Below are 20,136 nucleotides of genomic sequence, written 5' to 3'. Positions count from 1 at the left end.
TGTAGTGCCCCCAGTAGTGGTCTCCCCCTTGTAGTGCCCCCCCTGTAGTCACCTCCCCCACTTGTAGTGCCATCAGTAGTGATATCCCCCTTGTAGTGCCCCGAGTAGTAGTCCCTCCCTCTTGAAGTGCCCCCAGTAGTGATCTCCCCCTTGTAGTGCCCCCAGTAGTAGTAGTCTCCCCCCTTGGTAGTGCCCCCAGTAGTAGTAGTCCCCCCCTTGTAGTGCCCCCAGTAGTAGTAGTCCCCCCCTTGTATTGCCCCCAGTAGTAGTAGCCCCCACCTTGTATTGCCCCCAGTAGTAGGAGTCCCCCCGTTGTAGTGCCTCCAGTAGTGGTTCCCCCCTTGTAGTGCCCCTAGTAGTAGTAGTCCCCCCCTTACAGCACCTCCAGTAGTGGTTCCCCCCTTGTAGTGCCCCCAGTAGTAGTAGTCCCCCCCCTTGTAGTGCCCCCAGTAGTGGTCTCAACCTTGTAGTGCCCCCCTGTAGTCACCTCCCCCCTTGTAATGCCCCCAGTAGTGATCTCCCCCTTGTAGTGCCCCCAGTAGTAGTCCCTCCCTCTTGTAGTGCCCCCAGTAGTGATCTCCCCCTTGTAGTGCCCCCAGTAGTAGTCCCTCCCTCTTGTAGTACCCCCAGTAGTGGTTCCCCCCTTGTAGTGCCCCCAGTAGTAGTAGCCCCCCCTTGTATTGCCCCCAGTAGTAGTAGTCCCCCCCTTGTAGTGCCCCCAGTAGTAGTAGCCCCCACCTTGTATTGCCCCCAGTAGTAGGAGTCCCCCCATTGTAGTGCCTCCAGTAGTGGTTCCCCCCTTGTAGTGCCCCTAGTAGTAGTAGTCCCCCCTTGCAGTGCCTCCAGTAGTGGTCCCCCCCCTTGTAGTGCCCCCTTGTAGTGCCCCCAGTAGTGGTCTCCCCCTTGTAGTGCCCCCCCTGTAGTCATCTCCCCCACTTGTAGTGCCATCAGTAGTGATATCCCCCTTGTAGTGCCCCGAGTAGTAGTCCCTCCCTCTTGAAGTGCCCCCAGTAGTGATCTCCCCCTTGTAGTGCCCCCAGTAGTAGTAGTCTCCCCCCTTGGTAGTGCCCCCAGTAGTAGTAGTCCCCCCCTTGTAGTGCCCCCAGTAGTAGTAGTCCCCCCTTTGTATTGCCCCCAGTAGTAGTAGCCCCCACCTTGTATTGCCCCCAGTAGTAGGAGTCCCCCCATTGTAGTGCCTCCAGTAGTGGTTCCCCCCTTGTAGTGCCCCTAGTAGTAGTAGTCCCCCCCTTGCAGCACCTCCAGTAGTGGTTCCCCCCTTGTAGTGCCCCCAGTAGTAGTAGTCCCCCCCCCTTGTAGTGCCCCCAGTAGTGGTCTCAACCTTGTAGTGCCCCCCTGTAGTCACCTCCCCCCTTGTAATGCCCCCAGTAGTGATCTCCCCCTTGTAGTGCCCCCAGTAGTAGTCCCTCCCTCTTGTAGTGCCCCCAGTAGTGATCTCCCCCTTGTAGTGCCCCCAGTAGTAGTCCCTCCCTCTTGTAGTACCCCCAGTAGTGGTTCCCCCTTTGTAGTGCCCCCAGTAGTAGTAGTCCCCCCCTTGTAGTACCCCCAGTAGTAGTAGCCCCCCTTTGTAGTGCCCCCATTAGTAGTAGTCCCCCCCTCTTGTATTGCCCCCAGTAGTAGTAGTCCCCCCCTTTAGTGCCCCCAGTAGACACACGTAATAAAAGAAAACAAAAAAAACACTTACCTGAATCCCTGCTCCCGCCGTCGCCGTCTGCTCCTCCGTCTGTACTCCCAGGCCGCTCTGCATTATGGGAGAGACGTCATGACATCTTGACGCCTCTCCCATTACCTACTGCAGGAGCCGGAAGATGGAGCGGCTCCGGCAGTGGGCGCAGCAGCAGCTAATGAGAGTCTGACAGACACTCATTGGCTGCTGATCAAAACAAGCACACAGCTGACTGCATCGGCGGCAGTGTGTTTGTAACTGTGTAGCACTGACCGCAGTGGCGTAACTAGGGTATTTGGAGCCCAGGGCAAATTTGAAAAGGGAGCCCCCCCCCAACAACTCGATAAGTGCGCGCGCCTTGGGCGTGGGCGTGGTCACTTAAAAATGGGGCGTGTCAACATGACACATCCCTTTATTTTCACGCTGAACATTCCTATCCATATGCACCTTAACCCCAGTAGTACCCCTTATACAGTACCCCCAGTATGCAGTTGTGGTCCCTCTTATGCAGGCCCATAGTAGTGCCCCTTATACAGCCCCCAATTAGTTCCCCTTACTCAGTGCCCCCAGTAGTGGTCCCCCCAAATGCAGTGCCTTATGTAGTGTTCCCCCTTATGCAGTGCCCCCAGTAGTGGTCCCCCTGATGCAGGCTCCCAATAGTGACCCACCCTATCCAGTGGTCCCTGTAGTGGTCCTTCCTGTTATTGCCCCCAGTTGTGCTCCTCCCAGTGCAGTGCCCCTAGTAGTAGGCCCCTTTTATAATGCCCCCAGTAGTTGTTCCCCCCCCAAGTAGTGGTCCCCAGTTGAGGTTCCCCCTCCCGATTAAGTGCCCCCTGCAATAGCCCCCCCCAGTAGAGGTCCTCCCAATAATGGTCCCCCCAGTAGAGGTCCTCCTAATAATGGTGCCCCCAGTAATAGCCCCCCCCAGTAGAGGTCCTCATAATGGTGCCCCCAGTAGTAGCCACCCCCCCGTTGTGCCCCCTCCCCAGTAGAGGTCCCCCCAGTGGTAGCCACCCCTGTTGTGCCCCCAGTAGTGCTGACAGGTTTTTAAAAATATATATATATAAAAACATACTTACCTGAATCCACGCTGCTGCTGCTCCTCCAGTCCGCGCCGCCGCTCCCGCCGCCGCTGCCCGCCATTCCTCCCGGCCTGGCACGCTCAGCATAATGGGACAGACGTCACGACCTCATGACGTCTGTCCCATTACCCACTGCAGGAGCCGGACGGAAGTCCGGCTCTTGCAGTGGGTGCTGCAGCAGTCAATGGCTGCTGTTTAACACACGCATCGCCACCAGTGCTGGCGGCGATGCGTGTTTTATGCACAGCCTGAGCCCGCCTCCTGGCACTATTGGGCAAGCGCTCAGGGGGAGGGAATGGGCTCAGGTGTGCAGCACAGGACCGGCGCTGGAAGCCTAGCACCGGTCCTGTGTAAATGTGTACCGCTGACCGTACTCATTGCGGTTGGCGCTACATTGGTGGCTAACTAGGGCGGGCCGGACCGTGGCCGGCGGCGCCCCCCCCCCCCCCCCGCGCCACCGGTCCCACGGCACCCAGGGCAAGCACCCCGCTCGCCCTGCCCTAGATACGCCACTGGCTGACCGAACTCCGTCCGGTCAGCGCTACACGCGCGGTGCAGTCTGTGTCACAGTGACACAGACTGCCCGCGGCCCGCATGATGCTGCAGCCCGGGGGGCACATGGCACCCTGCCCCCCGGCCCAGCCCGCCACTGTACAGTACAGTACAATGCTAGAGAAAGCCACTAAAATAAAAATATCCTCAAAACTTAAGGCATTTAATGAAAATTGCCCTTTAAAATGTTCCAGTTTTGTTCTTAGTTGACAGCTGTACTTAATTCTGCATTAATAGTGGTATAGAATATCCCAAGAGGGAGTTTGTTGTGTAGATCACAAACACCTAAATATACTGGGAGATATTTTTAAAAATCACTGCACTAGTTATTGTGTAAAAATGTGCTGTAACCCACAGCTACAAAGCATTATTTGCTTTCCTTTCTAGCCTGTTGTAGAAAACCGCAAAAAAAAAAAAGCAAGTAACTTTGTACCTGGACAAACCATGCTGCAGTGCGAGAGCTGCAAATACAGTTTTATTATTATTATTATTTTATTTACACATGCAGGGTAAATACTGGCTGATATTGCATGTAGTCCACAAAATCTGGACAGCTTTATTTTTACACTGCAATTTAGATTTGAATTTGGACAGCCCCCTGTCAAATCTAAATCTCTCTGTACATTATAAATCTCCCCTATCGGCAGTGCAGCATGGTTTTAGCGAGGTGCAAAGTTAAGGCCCCCATACATCTGCGACAGATCGTCGTGAAGTATCAATCCTGCAACCCGGCATCGCAGGTTCGCTGAAATCCAACATGTTGGTTTTCACAGATATGGCGATCACGAACAAAAAATGATCGTGATCGGCAGATCGGTGAAGTTTAACATGTAGAATTTCACCGATCATGCGACTGATCGCGGAACATCGATGGCCGCTGGTCGACATTTCTGACCGGCGGATCAGCGTTTCCGATCCCATCGCTACATCGTGACAATCCATCGCAGATGTATGGGGCCTTTGCTTGCTTTTTATTTTGCTTTGCTCTCAACAGAATCAGACCCATTTTGTCTTACAGAAATAATCTAAAGTCATTTGCCAGGAAAAGCACAAAATCAGTAAAGTTGGGTACACACTATACGATCCATCGCACGATATATCGTTTTGAAGCAGCATCTGTCGTTCATCACATTGTCCTATCTGCTGTGCTGCTCCTCAGATGGGACGATGCAATGAACGTTGCAGTGTAGTTACATGCCGCATGTAATGATACATTGCACTATTGTACGTCAGATTGTGCTGTAAGTATGGCGTGTACAATGTATTGTTACATCGCTCGTCGCATCACTGGGTCGCACCATTGTTCAGGTGTGTACGCAGTTTAAGAGCGTCTCTAAAAAAGTTAGTGAAAATCTGGTTACTAGTTAGGTTTGGAAAAGGACATTTTGTGTCAGGCTGGCTCAATCAATTCATAATGAAATAATATTTGTTTTGCTTTTGTTTGCTATGGCTGCCTTGCAGTTATTGTATATTCTTTTACTATTGTAGCGCCAGCAAAGTTTATTAAAAATAGTTATTTTGTCTTCAATACAAACAACAGTTTTAAGTTGATATAAAAAATACATGTTTGTAGGTATGTGACCCGCAGAATAGTACCACAGCTGTGTGCAGTTGTAGCATCATTGTACTGTATATTAATGTGAGTACACCTACACAATCTAGTAAATGCATGTTTTTAGATGATGTAGTCGACATTCCGGCGTGCGAGATGCCGACGGTCCAAATACTGGCGCGGAAATTCCGACAGGTCGGGATCCCGGCACCAGTATTAAGACCATCGGCATCCCGGGGGTTAGGTAGCAGAGTTAGGATTAGGCACCGGGGAGGGGGAGGTTAGACGTAGGCACTAGAGGGGGGAGGTTAGGGTTAGGCACGGGGGGGTGAGGGTTAGGGTAGGGGTTGGGAAAATACTTACTATGCGTTCCCATGGGTGTCTGGATGCCGCTGTCTGTATTCTAACCAGCGGCATCCCGACAGCCGGGATTTCATAGCCAACCCGTTTTTAGATGCGTATTTTCAGCATTGTCCATGACTTAATTGAATCGAATGAAGGACATGATGAGCATTACTTGCTGTACTGTCAATCCGAAGGCTGAATTATTCCAAGGAGCAACATTTTATAAAACCAGCACAGAGGGAGAACAAGCACATATCAGATGTAGGGCGTATTTTTTTTTTCTTCTAAAAAAAATGAAATATTTTAAATCCATTTGCCTTTTCTGTCTTTATTTCCATCTCTGTGCGTATTGCCATGTGACTTTAAAAGTGAGTGGGCCTTAAACTGGACTGTGCTATAATTTACACAGTCGAGTCACATTGTTATGACCACCTCCTACATTTGACGTCGGCAGCGCGTAGAACATGAATAAAGTCACGTGCCGTGCGCTGGCTTGGTGGGTATATAAGGTGTGCAATAGACAGTCTGCACACATATCACTTGTTGCTGTCATGGGTAAAAGGGGCGATTGATCAGTGTTGCAAAAATGTATGATTATTGGCTTTCGGACCAAGGGTGATAGTATTTCTGAAACAGCGCAGTTTGTGAACTGTTCGCATGCTGCTGTGGTGAAAGTGTATCGTGACTGGACAAATGGCACCATTGCGAACAACCGAAGTGGAAATTGCGGAGCACCATTGATGTGAGAGGTGAACGTCGGCTACAAAGGTGCGTGAGGGCCGACCGACACGCTACATTACAGCAGCTCACCATCAATATGAACCTGGGGGCTACCAGAGGTGTGTTGAAAATGACAGTTCAGCGAACCCTGCTGTGTATGGGGCTCCGAAGCAAACAGATGGTTACTGCACCTATGCTAACGAAGGTGCATGAGTGTAAAACGCTTCAATTTTTACACCTGTGTCAGAATTGGACCTCCGCTGATTGGCGAAGGGTGGCCTTCTCCGATGAGTCTGCTTCATTGAACGGATGGACTTTGGCATGTCAGACGAGAAACATCAGAGAACAAGCTCCCTGCAACCATTGCTGGAAGAACACAAGCTGGTAGTGGCAGCGTTATGGTCTGGGGAATGTTTTCATGGCTTTCTATGGGCCCACTCATCCATGTGGAAGGCACCCTCAACAGATTTGGTTATGAATCCATCCTTGCACAGCACTTACACCCATACATGCTGATTGTCTTACCTGAGGCGGATGGGATCTTCCAGCAAGACAATGCGACATGTCACGCGGCTAAAAATGTCTCCGATAGTGGTTGGACGAGCATGACCAAAACTTCCCTGGCCCCCTAATTACTCGCTATTGAACCCAACTGAGCATCTGTGGGACCACCTCGATCGTTGTGTTTGCTCTTTGGATACTCCCAGCCCGTCTAGCTACTGTCTGTACTGCACATGGCGGTTACTCTGGCTATTAGCTGGTGGTCATAATTATGTGACTCAACTGTGTATTATGTAACCATGGACTTTTTCAATGGTATAAAAAAATGTACCACTACTAGCAGCTGTGCAGAACACTAAGGGCCTGATTCAGAGGTACACGCTATTGCAGTCGCGACTGCAACTCTTTGCTGAGTCGCAACGGTGATAATATGCAAATGCTAGTTGCAGCCTTCCACTTACTTCCACCTACTAGCGTGCACCAGACAGTGAAAGCCCTGAGATGCCCACTTTCAATGTCCATGGGCAGTGTGACTCTGTCAGTGGTTAGAAACACTCCATCGGTGCATCATCACGTTCACCACCCACACTTACCCCAGCCTATGGCAGACACAGTGTCTCTTTTTGAAATTGTTCTGAACTTGGTCTCTGTGGCGACAGCTGTGTACCTGAGGACGCAGCTGCTTTCACTGACAGGCCTGTGACTCTCCCATAACGTGCCCATGAGACAGCCTTTTATTGGGTTCACTTCAGACCACCTCCCAGTCAATGTCCAGGAACTTGCCTCGCCAGTTCTGATGCCAGGGACTTCGTAGACAACAGCAGGTTTCTGCATACACTCAGGGGAAGGTATGTGGGTTTTCAGGACTTTTTGTAGTAGCAAATAATAACTCAGCTGAGCATACGACGGCATTGTGTCCACCTCTGAATAAATCTTTAAAAGTAGGTACTCTATAAACACAATTAGACAATAATGTACACAATTTTGCCCAAGATCAATGACGTTTTATTGAATGTACTGGTTTTAGAATATTGCTCAATGTCTTTTGTTTTACATACCTCCAAATGTAATACAACAATCCTTTAACTTGATAGATCGAGATGAAACAAAGTTGCAGGTTATCTCTAATGGTGCATACACACGGTCAGATTTGTTGTCAGATATGAATGATAACTATTTTAAAAAATCGTTCGTATCTGAAAGAAAATCTGGCATGTGGGCCTGCAACGATGAACGATGCGCGTTCCCGCATGTCAGATAACGATATCTGACAGATGTGCTTGCAGTCAGATTTTGACGATTTCATTCATTTTAATACTGTCTGAAATTGTTCAATTGTTCAAATCGTTGGTAAAATCGTTCAATCGTTCAGCTGACAGATCTGACAGAGGGGCTGATTCAGACCCACCCGCAAGCGCTATGCGCTTGCAAGCGGGTCGATGTTTGTCCCCTGCGCATGCGCCGTCTCGGGCATGCGCGAAACCCGGCCAGCAACGGACGCTCCGTCGCTACGGGTCTCGCACCAAAATGGGGCGGCTGTCGATTGTGATTGACAGCTCGCCCCATTTTGGAGGCGGGCAGAGGGGGTGGCTGGACAAACGTAAGCGTTCCCGAGGGAACGCCTTCCGTTTGTGGGTGGCCCTACTGACATCACTAGTGATGTCAGTAGGTGGACTTCCTGCTCTATTAGAGCAGGAAGTCCACTTGGGCTTGCGATGGACGAGACCCTACCACAAGGGTCTCATCGCAAGCCCGATGGTCGTGACCATCGCCACCATCACCTGGCCGCTTGCAAAAGCTGTGGGTGGTCACCCACAGCTTAGCGAACGGCCAGGAGGCCGGAAAAAAAAAAAACACCCTGATTCAGAGCGAGCGCTCTTAAAGAGCGTGCGGCTCTGAATCAGGCCCAGAGTTTCCACTACAATTTCATGCAGTTTGCATGAAAATCAGTTCAGTAGTTTTTGCGCCAACTTGGAACAAACAGACAGACACTACATTCTTATTAAAGAAACAAACCTAGCAACATTTTTTTTGTACAGTCGGCCACAATAGTTAAAAATAAAAATGTCATGGAATTACTGCTTTAATGAAAAGTGAAAAGTTGTTATTGTGCTCTAACAGGGCAACATTCTTTCTCTAATGTCTACTGTAGGACTGGAGAGAAGCAGCTGAGCTGCGTTGGAACTATACAGGATAAGATCACTGTATGTGCCACTGATGAATCCTACCAGCTAACACATGACCGCATGTCCCAGGTAGAGAAGGAAACATGGAGTAGGACTGCCATTGAGATCAAACCTGGAACATCACACAGAAGTATGTGTAGAAGTGAATTCTGAGCTGCGGGGCTGAAATTCATATTTGTATTAGCTTCATTTATTGGATGTAATTGTACCAGCTACTGTGCATGAGTCATAGGAACAGCAGGTATAGTTCTGGCCAAAGATTAGCCACAAGCATGAATCACCAGCCACGTTTCTGTGTGAGGGTCCGTCCACCACTCTCTACAGAACATTTCAGTTTCCTAGTGCAGAGGACAGAGTAGTATGCTAATGCCTCGCTACTGCGAACATGTACATAGATGCTATGCGATTATATGCAAAAGTCGCAGACATCGGGAGATGTATTAAACCACCCACCTGCAGCTTTCCAAAGCCAAACATCTGCGTACAAAGACATTTGATTATTGCAGTCCTTAGTAAGCCTATGGTCCTGCAGAATGGCCTTGGGAAGTGAGACGCTAGAACCATATTTCTGGCATATGGGATCGCAGACACATGGTGTGACATGTCCCCCTTCCCCCCTGAAACAGTTGCAACATGTCTGACACCACTCCCCGCTACCTCGCCCAAATGCTACCTGACTGTCAATCACACTGCGAGTAAAAAGCAAGACAATATGGTAATGTACCTACGGTAATGCAGTGCGACTTAGATGCATGCACAGTTTACTGATGATTGCTCAAGTTCACAACCCGACCATCGGTCTCAGGCGTCAGCAAGGGTTATAAGATAGGGAGGAAACAGATATTTATGTACATATGTCTACATTCAGCAAAGGCATGGGACAAATATGCCCAACAAGTCTCATTACATATAAACACTTTACTTACTTGAGCTTAAACACATACAGTAATTCATACTGGGTAATACAGTATAATGTATATTAATGTCCAGTAATGGATTTAAATGCTATTTAAGATGAGTTTGATAGGAGGCTAGAGGCATTGTTGCTTAAAATGTTTTATGTTGGCACTGGTGTATTTTGTGTCATTTGTATCAAGTTTTTATTATCCCACTACTAGGAGTTATAGCATTTCACTATTGGTGCATATTAGTGTTCTGTATAGGTTTCCCATTGAATTATACACAGGTGTGCTGTGAAGACTACAGCAGGATTTTCCTCTCTTCTTGTGCATGTTTATAGATTCTGCACAAATAAGTTACTGAGGAAATAATATTAATCATTTAGTTACATAACCAGTAAGGTACTTGCACTACAATATGACTTGCACCACACTGTGCACTAGTTCTTACAATGTAGAAATGACCCTGAAGTTACTCTGCACTAATTTGCATTTTGTTAAAACAAAATGAAACAGACGCTCTGTATTATGGTTTTCCAGCTGTTCACCCAGCGACCATAAGGTGCCCATCTGTGCTCCACTTCTGGGAAGTGTATCACTCCACCCTGCTCTTTGCCTCCACCTGTGAGAGCCTACTATAATGTTATGGACCAAGCGCTGCTGTATTGCTCCATAACGTTATAGTATTATTCAGAACACTGGGTGCACTTGCGCAAATCGAGGCACATTGTGCGATTTGCACTGAGCATCAGAGGTTTTGCTCTTTGGAAATGATCTCCTCTATTTGCAAGTTGAATTTTATATGTGCATCTCTAGCTGAATTTATGCTAGCAAGCCTGGAAACATGTCAACCATGAGCATAATGGCAGTTGTCAGGGCCGGATTAAGACCCAGGGCCGGCTCTAGGGGTGTTCGACCTGAGCAGTCGCACAGGGGCGCAACCCATAGAGGGCGCACTCCTCCCCAACATCCCAATTTCAGTGGGACAGTACTGTCCCGCTGTTCCACCCGTGGGCCGAAGTGGCCCGCGGGTGGTCAAAACGGGAGGTTGGGGACCCCCCACCGCCACGGCAGTGCCGGACCCTGGAGACTCTGAATGGATGCTGCGAGCATGAGCCTGGCATCCATTCAGTGATGGGAGAGGGGTGGGGGAAGCCCAGCTAGTGAGGCTCTCCCCAGCCTGACGTTATTTGGCTACGGACACGTCTCCTAATAACGGCACATTGGGGCGTGACCTTGGTAATTAGGCCACGCCCCCATTTTCAGTCGCGCGCGGCTTTGGAGCCGGCCCTGTTTAGACCCTTATTGGCTTGGAGCTGAAAATGATCAAGGGACTATTGTGAGAAGCAGAGGAGCTGAGCCCAGTGCTGTGTGGGTGTGATAGTGCCATGTGGGCGTGTACACTGCCTACACTATTAGCCCTAGTCTTTCAGAAAATACATAAAAATGACATAATTTTTTTTGAGGATAATATAAATACAAATGTAATACTTATGATTTATGGCCGACAATGTAGCCAGCTGGGCGACTGGTCATCATCATGCTGCCTTGATGACGGGCCTATCATCCTGCCTATTGTAAACCTGGGAGCTTAGTCTTAGCAGAGGTTTACACATATGGCAAATGCACCATATTACATTAATATCTGCTCTTGGTTTCAAAATGGGGTCTATCTAAGCCTTGGAGATATAGTGGATGGAGATAAAGTACCAACCAATCAGCTCCTGACTATCATTTTTCAAATACAGCCTGTAACATGACAGTTAGGAGCTGATTGGTTGGTGTTTTATCTTCGTCCATTTTGTCTCTCTCCAAGGCTTAGTACATAGACCCCTCTATATGCTCGTGTAAGATTAGATCAGCACTGTGTAATTAGTGACACTATATAAAAAATGATAATAATAGTAATAATTAGAACGCCCTGTAGTGCGTTCATCCTTATAACTGATTATTCATTTACTGTATTGTGACCAATGGAGACAAATGCTGCTTGTATACACTGTGGGTGACCAGATTAACAGAACCTTCACCTTCTGCAAAAGTTTTGCTGTTAGGGCCTGATTCAGAGCCGTTCGCTATTTGCAGTCGTTTGTTCAAAAACAAGGGGTGGCTATTCAAATGATCCGTTCGCAAATTGCAGTCTGTTCACACCTCTAAGTCTGAACGAGCGAGCAAAACATTAGCTCGTTTATTTGATAAAAACGCCCCCTGGCCGCTCGCACCATACGTCATGTCCGCTATTTATTAGATTAATCGAGTACATCGACCAGCGTATGAACTGCTCGCTATTCTTGTGGTTGGTTTTTTCAACCGCTATTTTGCGAGCAGTTCTGAGTTTAAAAAAACCAAGTGACGTGGTCAATGACGCTGCTGTATTAATTATGCACTCCCTTAAAACGCCCGTTTTGACCTTTAAGCACGCCTGCATTCGAATTCCACTCCCCGTTTTTAAGCACCTTCCCCTGTTACCACCCACATACGCCTCATTCTGTCACTCAAAATAGCAGGCACTCGCTATATAGCGTACAAACGATTTTCGTCCGCACTGACTGGTTCGCGCATGCGTACTAAAAACCGTACGCATGCGCAGATGTGCGAACATCGCTCGGAACGAGCGTACTGCCGCTAGCGAGCGGCTCTGAATGAGGGCCTTATTCAGCGTAGCCAAAACTTCATATGGTGAGTTGCAGTAGATTAGCTGCAAGCTATGATGAATATAGATACATGTAGGATTTAACACTGCAGATGCAAAGCATTTCCTAGAACCTTGTTCTGAGAACGGGGTGTTTAGCTGAAGCTTTTTATTAAGTGATGGATGTGTATAGTCTGAAGGCCGAGTGATGCATCCTCCCACCTTTGTTATCGAAACACAATCAATTTACCCTATACGCTCCCACCCATAATTGAGAGGGTGGAGCACACACTCTTTTATGCGTCATTTCAAATGCACCAGTGGGTTTCACAACACCCAGATAGGGCCAGTTTATTTGAGAATTCAGAGCAAACAATACAATAAATGATATGATCCGTGCAACACCTGAGATATAAAATAATTTTTCTCCATCATATTACTTTTGTTACAACTATTTTTTTAAGAGGGATGAATATAAATATAGAACTTTTAATAAATAGTGTGAAAATATGTAGAATTCTACCTTATGGAAAAAAAACAGATCTTGCTTTAAACAGAAAAGCCTGCAAGTGTCCTTGTCATTATTGATAATAGTGAAGACTTTCATTAATTGACAGGAGAACCGTCATACAGAATACCTAAAAGTAAAATCAATGAACATTTAGTGGGCAATTTGTCAGAGAGCGAAACGGGTGTTTTCACTGGCAATAGGGCTTTTATACCAAGGGGTTACTGCCAGCGAAGGCTTCCCCTTTCTTTTTCATGGGGCAGCATGTTAATGAAGTACTAGCATTTTGGTAGCTCAAATCTGGCACATCATTCATTATATTTGCTAATCCCTTACTCAGTAGCCCAGAGTGGAGGTCTCAGAGTTTAAAGCTGGCCACACACTAGACCAACTTTCATCCAACTAGCTGATTGGTTGGAATGAAAATCTGGTAAGGAATGGGAGTAAATGATGATCAGCAATTTGCTCCTAAATGCCAGAAAACAGATGAAAATGGTCGTTCAGAAAAGTTTGTTAAATGTTTGATCTAAACAATTTGTTCAAAGAACAATTTTTGTCCATTTTCCAGCATTTGGGAGCAAATTGCTGGTTGTCATTTGCTTTCATACCTTACCAGATTTTTATTCCAACCAATCAACTAGTTGGCTGGTTGGATGTAAGTTGGTCTAATGTGTGGCCAGCTTAACGCAGTGCACCCACTCCAGATAATATTCAGCATGACAGATGAATATCATTCCACTACTACAGTGGTGATAAAATAGTATTAAAATACAGCAAAACATATTTTTACCTCAGAGATAAGTGGCTATAAAATAACAGTAATCGTTTGATAACTGGAGTTTTAATAAATAAGCCCCCCTCATTTTATATAACACAGAAAACCATCTATTGACCGTTCTAGTTTAACCCATGGATGTCAGCTGTTTATACACTGCAACTTTTTGTTCCAGTTAATTGACAGATTTTAGTATATTTGTATTTGTTATGTTGATGTGTTATTACCAGTTCAGATTTTCGTTTTTGACATTCCGTCTATGCAGATTATTTAGTTATATATATATATATATATACACACACACACTCGCGCATATATATATCATTATGTTGTCCTGAGGAAGGGGTGGATCACCTCGAAACGTCGACCATTGCCGCCTGACATTTGTTATTATTATATATATATATATATATATATATATATATATATATATATATATGACTAGTTGGCTTGCAGTATTTTCTTCCAGTGTTCAGTCTGCGCCTTGTTGTGCAGGGTTAAAGCTCGCTCTGTCTCTCCCATCCTCAGAGGGGCGTTTCACCTGAGCGACATTGGGGGTTTAGCTGACTGCACCTGCTTTCTGAGAATTAGCTAACAAGCCTCTAGCTGGCTCAGACTGCTCCCACCTCCACTTGCTCCCTAATTACTCTATTCAGGGCCAATTAGCATGTTTGTCTTTATCAATATTCGTTTATGCATGAACAAAAATCATTTTGAAAGCTTAGCAACACAATATGTTTGAATCAAATATCTATCATCAACAGAGTTTCTGGGTGACAAATAGCTTCCCTTAAAGCAGCACTACCAGGTTGGAGGTGAATCACCTCACCAGGGCTCTGTGTGGCTGATCCACGCATCCGGTTTTCTCTGTGCTCCATGGTCCATGTCACAGCCCTAGCTGAAACCCTGGTCATTGTGATACTGTAGAGGAGGATGCGAATGGAGGGACCAGCAAATAGCAGCAATCTCTGTTATATCAATGAGGTTGCAGCTGATATTTGGGACTCTTATCCAATTCTTTCCTTATCCATTTAAAATTGGTGAACATATATAATACCACTTTTACACTTAAATTCCAGGTCTGACCCGGATTTGGAACAGGTCAGACCCGGAATTTCCCCGTCGCCGACCCAGGATATTCCCAAGTCGGCGCCGTTCACACCGGAGCAGGGTCTGCATAGACCCGGCTTTTCCGGCGTTGAAGTGGACGCTTGGAGATGATGTCATCTCCAAGCGCCACTGAAGGACCAATCTGAATGACAATCATCTGCATGTTGCAGCGGGTTCCGGGGGGGCGGATAGGGGGCGTGACTTAATCGCAGAAGACGTGGCCACGGCCTCTTCGGAAAAAAAACAAAAACATTTGCGGCGCCGGGGAGGGGGGGCGCTGCATGCCCCTCAGCCCGGTGCACAGCCAATGGGGGGCGCGATCACCATGATCGCTCCCCCCTTTGGCATAGGAGACTGCTCGGGCTGCTGCTTTAGCAGCCTCGGACAGTCTCCCAGTGCAGCCCAGCACACAGCAGCGTGTGCTGGGGTGCTGTGGATGGGGAGCTGTGCCGGACCCGGGTAAGTAATACCCGCTCGCGGCCCCCCCCCCCCTCTCTGCACCCCTGTGTACGGGCGATCAGCTGATCGCCCATACACACTTGCCGATGGACAGATACGTCTGCAGACATATCTGTTCATTGGCTGTGTAGCACAGCCAATGCGATATGTCTGTGAACGACATTGTTCACAGACATATCGTCTGTACACACTGGCCGACGGGAACAGGATATATTGGCTGATAAATTGATCGGCCAATATGTGGTTGCTTCTCCAGTTTCTTTCCTTCTGATTGTTGCTCTCCTCTTTTTCCCCTCTCTATTGATGTTCCCCATGGCTCAGTTCTTGGCCCTCTAGTCTCACCCTCTTTCCTATTTTGTTGTCTCTTTGCCTTTGCCACCTGCTTATTAATTCCTGCCTTGACTATTGTAACTTTCTCCTCACTGGCCTTCCCTTCACCCACCTTTCCTCTCTACAACCCATCTGGAATGCTCTGGCTAGATTAATAATACTGCCTAACACTGTAAAGGCCCCCACACACGGTGCGATTTGCAAACAATCCAAACTCGTTTGCGCTTTCCCTTGAACTCCTGAACACAAACGCTATTGTGCCTACACACGGAACGATTGTACAAACGATATAGATCAGTCGTTAACGACATATTGTTTGTAGCAAACAACCTCATGATGCATCTTCTGTCTCTCTGTTGGCTGGTACAAAATGAAGGAGGGGAGTGGGTAGGAAAAGTGACAACATATCGTCCATCGCATTGTTCATCGTGCACACACCCGAAACGATGTGTGCCAAATCGTGAAAGATAGGTCAATATCTTTCTGCAGGTTCAATTGATCAGCGACCACGATCAGCGACAGCGCGCATCGGCATCGTTATTCATGCCCACACACGGCACTTTCTAAATGATTTGTCATTCCAATCGGTGGAAAACGCCCAAATTGTTTAAAAAATCGCACCGTGTGTGGGGGCCTTATATCATTATATTGGCTCCCTTTTTGCCTCCAGAATTCAGTTCAATATGCTCACCCTCATCTCAAAGGCCATCACCAATGCTTCTCCTCCATACATTTCTGGCATTGTCATGAGATACACCCCAACTCAACTTCTCCACTGTACCACTAACCTTCAACTCTCTCTATAGAATCCTCCCACTTCAGTTTCATCCCGATTTGTGAGGGTTGGGAGGCATCCTGCATATTTCTGCCATTGATCCACCCCATGTTGGAGACCTCAGTATAGGAATGGACATTGGAAGCTCGGCATTGAATGGTTGCTGGCCTTCGAAATCAAATCATGCAATGGCTATACTGTGTGCATGGTCAGACGTAGTGGGAGCTTCACGCATGCACATACTAGCTGATCTGTGGACACCACCTCCAGGTGTCTGATGGCTAACAACCATCAAAAGCCTGCAATTCAATGGAAAAAAGTATTTCCTGAGTTCCTTCAGATCGTTATGGTTGCTAACAATTGGCTTCTGATGTCCATTCCTATCTCAGAATGTTGGGGCATATGCAGTGAATCATAATAGCAGACGTGAGATGCAAACAGACATATAAGGCAAGCTCAAACAATTCCATGCATATGAGTTAATAGTTAGCATATCACAACACAAACTTTGGTATATAACATAACAGGGACAAATAAGGTAAACAAGGAAGACAGATATACATTGGGTATACACGATATTAACCAACAGAAGTGGTTCAGTTTTGTACAATTGCCACCATAATGGACTCTGGTTTGTAAAATAGCCTCCACATTGAGCTTATGAAGTTATATGGGGTGTGTCACACTTGGCGTCATGGGGCGAGGGGCCTGTATGTTCATTCTCCCCATCCACAAGCATTGGATGTTGACGAGACCCGACCATGGGTGCGGAGTCTAACCTGCTGGGAGGTGTTCACCAGTGAACCCTCCAAGCTGAATATAGGTTTCAGCTGCACTCGGCAGGCAGGTTGCGGTCCCATTTTTCAGGGATCCGATGCGAGTGGGAATGGAGAAAGACACACCGCTATGGCCCACTGGTAGTATAATCTCTGTACCAATAGTACAGAGAAAGCACAATGGTAATGCTTCCTGAAGTGGTACTGTGGGAGACCAGAGAAAGGGAATCCACTGAGGAGTAGGTTGTGCAGCTAACACTGGAAGAACGTGAGGATATGCTGCTGACATGAGGAGAATGAAGATATGCTGCTGACACTGAAGGAGAATGAAGATCCACACTTGTATTGTACTCGGATGTTGAACTGAATACTTGAACACAGGAGATGAACAGGATACTTGAACACCGGAGTTACACTGAATACTTGAACACAGGAGATGAACTGGATACTTAGGAGGGGAACTCACTGGGGATCCTGACGTAGGGCGAACACTGGAGTAGTGCTCTGGGAATCTGTACCGTATGACGCTCTGAGAACAGAATAGATATCCAACGCAGGATGAACACTGGAATAGGCCACTAGGACTCAGTACTCAGGTGATGCTCTGAGTACACACTGGGAAATAATGCTGGGAAGAATCACTGGAAGATTACACGGGAAGCCTGGAACGAAGCAACAGCAACATCAAGAAAAGAGTGAAGTTGATCAGGCAACTTCCTGTTACCTGGAGGCCTGTTTATATCCCCAGGTAGCTGTCCATGAGCAGGTCAGCTGAGAACTGACACAGCTACCACTGGATAAGGATCTATCAGGTGATTCAGCCAAGATGGCTGCGCCCATGACCACCGCTGCAGGAATTCCGATATAGAGAATTGCGTGGAAGTCACCTGGATCCCGGGAAGAATACTCAGCAAGTCACCTACCACTGCACCTGACGTGTCACTGCTCTCGCTAGTGAGGGGAAGCCGGCGTTGCGGTAAGTAACAGCCGATCCCAGGCAGAGTCCTGACAGGGCGGGATGCACTGTCCTCAATGCAGTTTTCTGAGGTTTGACTGCATTCCCCATATGCATCGAGCTCCGGAAAGTGAAACTTTCCTGAGCTTGTTCCCGACAGACAATGCCATCAATAGATGCCATTGCCTAATAAAAGCAGCCTTTAGGCCTCTTTTCGGAAACTTCTCCGAGAAGGATCCAATAGGATCCCTCCCAGGTCCCCCGCGGCCGTGTATGCAAAGAGGGACTACCAGGTCATAAACCCAGAGGTCCTCAAACTGCAAAGAACAGCTTTTATCAGAGAAACTGTCTTTTCCTTAAATCTTCATGTATATGGCGTTACTAAACGCAGATATGCATGTGATCAGTGGCGGGATGCTGCGTTTCTTGATGTGTCCCGCTCAAGGAGTCCTAAGTTTTCTCACCTCAGCCCCCTGCAACCATGCAACATGGGCAATTCATATGTGACAAGATTTACATGGCCGATTTAGTAATCCGGGGCTATGCAATATGTGGCACTTTGCAGGCCTTAACAGCAAAACTGTGGCATGGCATGATGGGATGTGTAGTTCCATAGCAGCTATAGTGCTACACATGACCTACCCCTGTTGTAGTAACCCAACCTACATTCCAGTATTCTACCAAATGGATTAACAGGACTTGTGGCAATAAACAGACCATATGGCGAAAGCCATGGGTTTACCAATCCAAATGCTAAATTTGTTTATTTTGTATTACATATCCCACATTTTCTAAGTGAATAATGGTTCATAAATAATAGCAATTGTCTATAATGATGACTGATTAATAATTTATTCTGTATATTTAGCATTGTGGCAGAGAAACTCTTTATGATAACTCCTCTTGAAATATAGATTATGGGGTAGATTTACTAAAACTTAAAAGAAAAGTGGAAATGTTGCCCAATTCACCTAATCAAATTCTAACTATCATTTATTTAGTACAAAATCGTAAATGATAGTTACAATATAATTGGTTGCTACGGGCAACACCTCCTTTTTAGAAGGACAAGTAAATCTTCCGCTATCTGTATGTATTATCCTGCACTAAAAACCACCTATCAGGAACATGATACTGTATGTCTAATTACATCCCCTTTCACCTAATTACCATGTCCAATTACATCCCATTTCACAGTCCTCACATAACCTCACACATTGTCTTTCTATCACATCCTCATGACATTTGGCCGACATTCCGGTGTGACTGGATCGTGCAGCCCACCAAAATACTCTGCATTCTGGCTGGACCAAAATTGCAATATATATAGCACCTATCCTCGTGTATCAATGCCTGTTTCCCTATAGATTGTAAGCTTGCAAGCAGGGCCTACCTACCTATATATCTGTCTGTTATTACCCAGTTTTGTTCTATCAATGTTTCCAATTGTAAAGCGCAACGGAATATGCTGCGCTATATAAGAAACTGTTAATGAATAATGAAATCATATACCACTGTTGTTTTGAAGCCATGTTGTGACAGTATTTAAAACCTCATACGAAAAAAAAAAAGAGAAAACTTTCTTTCGTTGATAAACACGCTGAAAAACATAGGTGTTATTATAATGTATTACTGATACAGGGTGCAGTATAAATAGGAGGAGGGACAACACAAGCACAAAGAACGGGTTTGGCTGGTCTGAATAGTTCCCATGTAGGAAGAATAGAATAGACTTGAGAAGGATCAGTGAAAGCTTTGGCTGGGTTGGGTTGTAACATGCTGGTGAAAGAGTGAAAAGTGAGAGTGTTCAGTGACAGAGAGCATGATTTACGAGATATTCTCAGGTAATCCAGCCTCTCATACACAAATCCAAAAGGTGGTACAATTCACATTTGGGTGCTGTTGTAGTGCTATATGTGTTGCATTTAGTCTTTAATTAGTTATAACGGACATTCCAAAATTAGTTGTTAGATAGTTGCTTATTGCATTTATTTTTTTTTAGATGGGTGAAGAAATTAAAACCTCTTCTAAAATTTGCTTTCATGCATGTAAAATTCACAAGATACTTTTAATTACAATCTGTAGCCAGGGCCATCTTATCGTATGGGCACACTGGGCAGCTGCCCAGGGCCCTACAATTCTAGGGGCCTTCGAGCAGGGGCGAATTTGGCAAGGGGAAATCTACATGGAGTGTCCAGCTGCTCGCTCCGTGCATAGGGCAGCCAGCTGAGATGCAGTCAGAGAAAGATATTCCCTAGATCTGATTGTGAATTACACATAATCAGATGGGCCTAG

General features: G+C 46.6%; 1 protein-coding gene across 1 annotated transcript in view; it reads left to right on the top strand.

Moving 5' to 3' along the window:
• The window catches only part of ELL3 (elongation factor for RNA polymerase II 3), a 140,596-nt gene that overhangs the window by 81,007 nt on the left and 39,453 nt on the right, over nt 1-20,136 (top strand). Inside the window, exon 4 of the mRNA XM_088472892.1 lies at nt 8,589-8,752. Coding sequence (XP_088329018.1) covers nt 8,589-8,752 — 164 coding nt within the window. The remainder of the gene's footprint in view (nt 1-8,588; nt 8,753-20,136) is intronic.

The sequence above is a fragment of the Taudactylus pleione genome, unplaced genomic scaffold (assembly GCF_031769625.1).
Source record: "Taudactylus pleione unplaced genomic scaffold, aTauple2 ptg000129l, whole genome shotgun sequence".
Lineage (NCBI taxonomy): Eukaryota > Metazoa > Chordata > Amphibia > Anura > Myobatrachidae > Taudactylus > Taudactylus pleione.
Note: the sequence above shows the minus strand (reverse complement) of the source record. Positions and strands in the feature narration are given on the sequence as shown.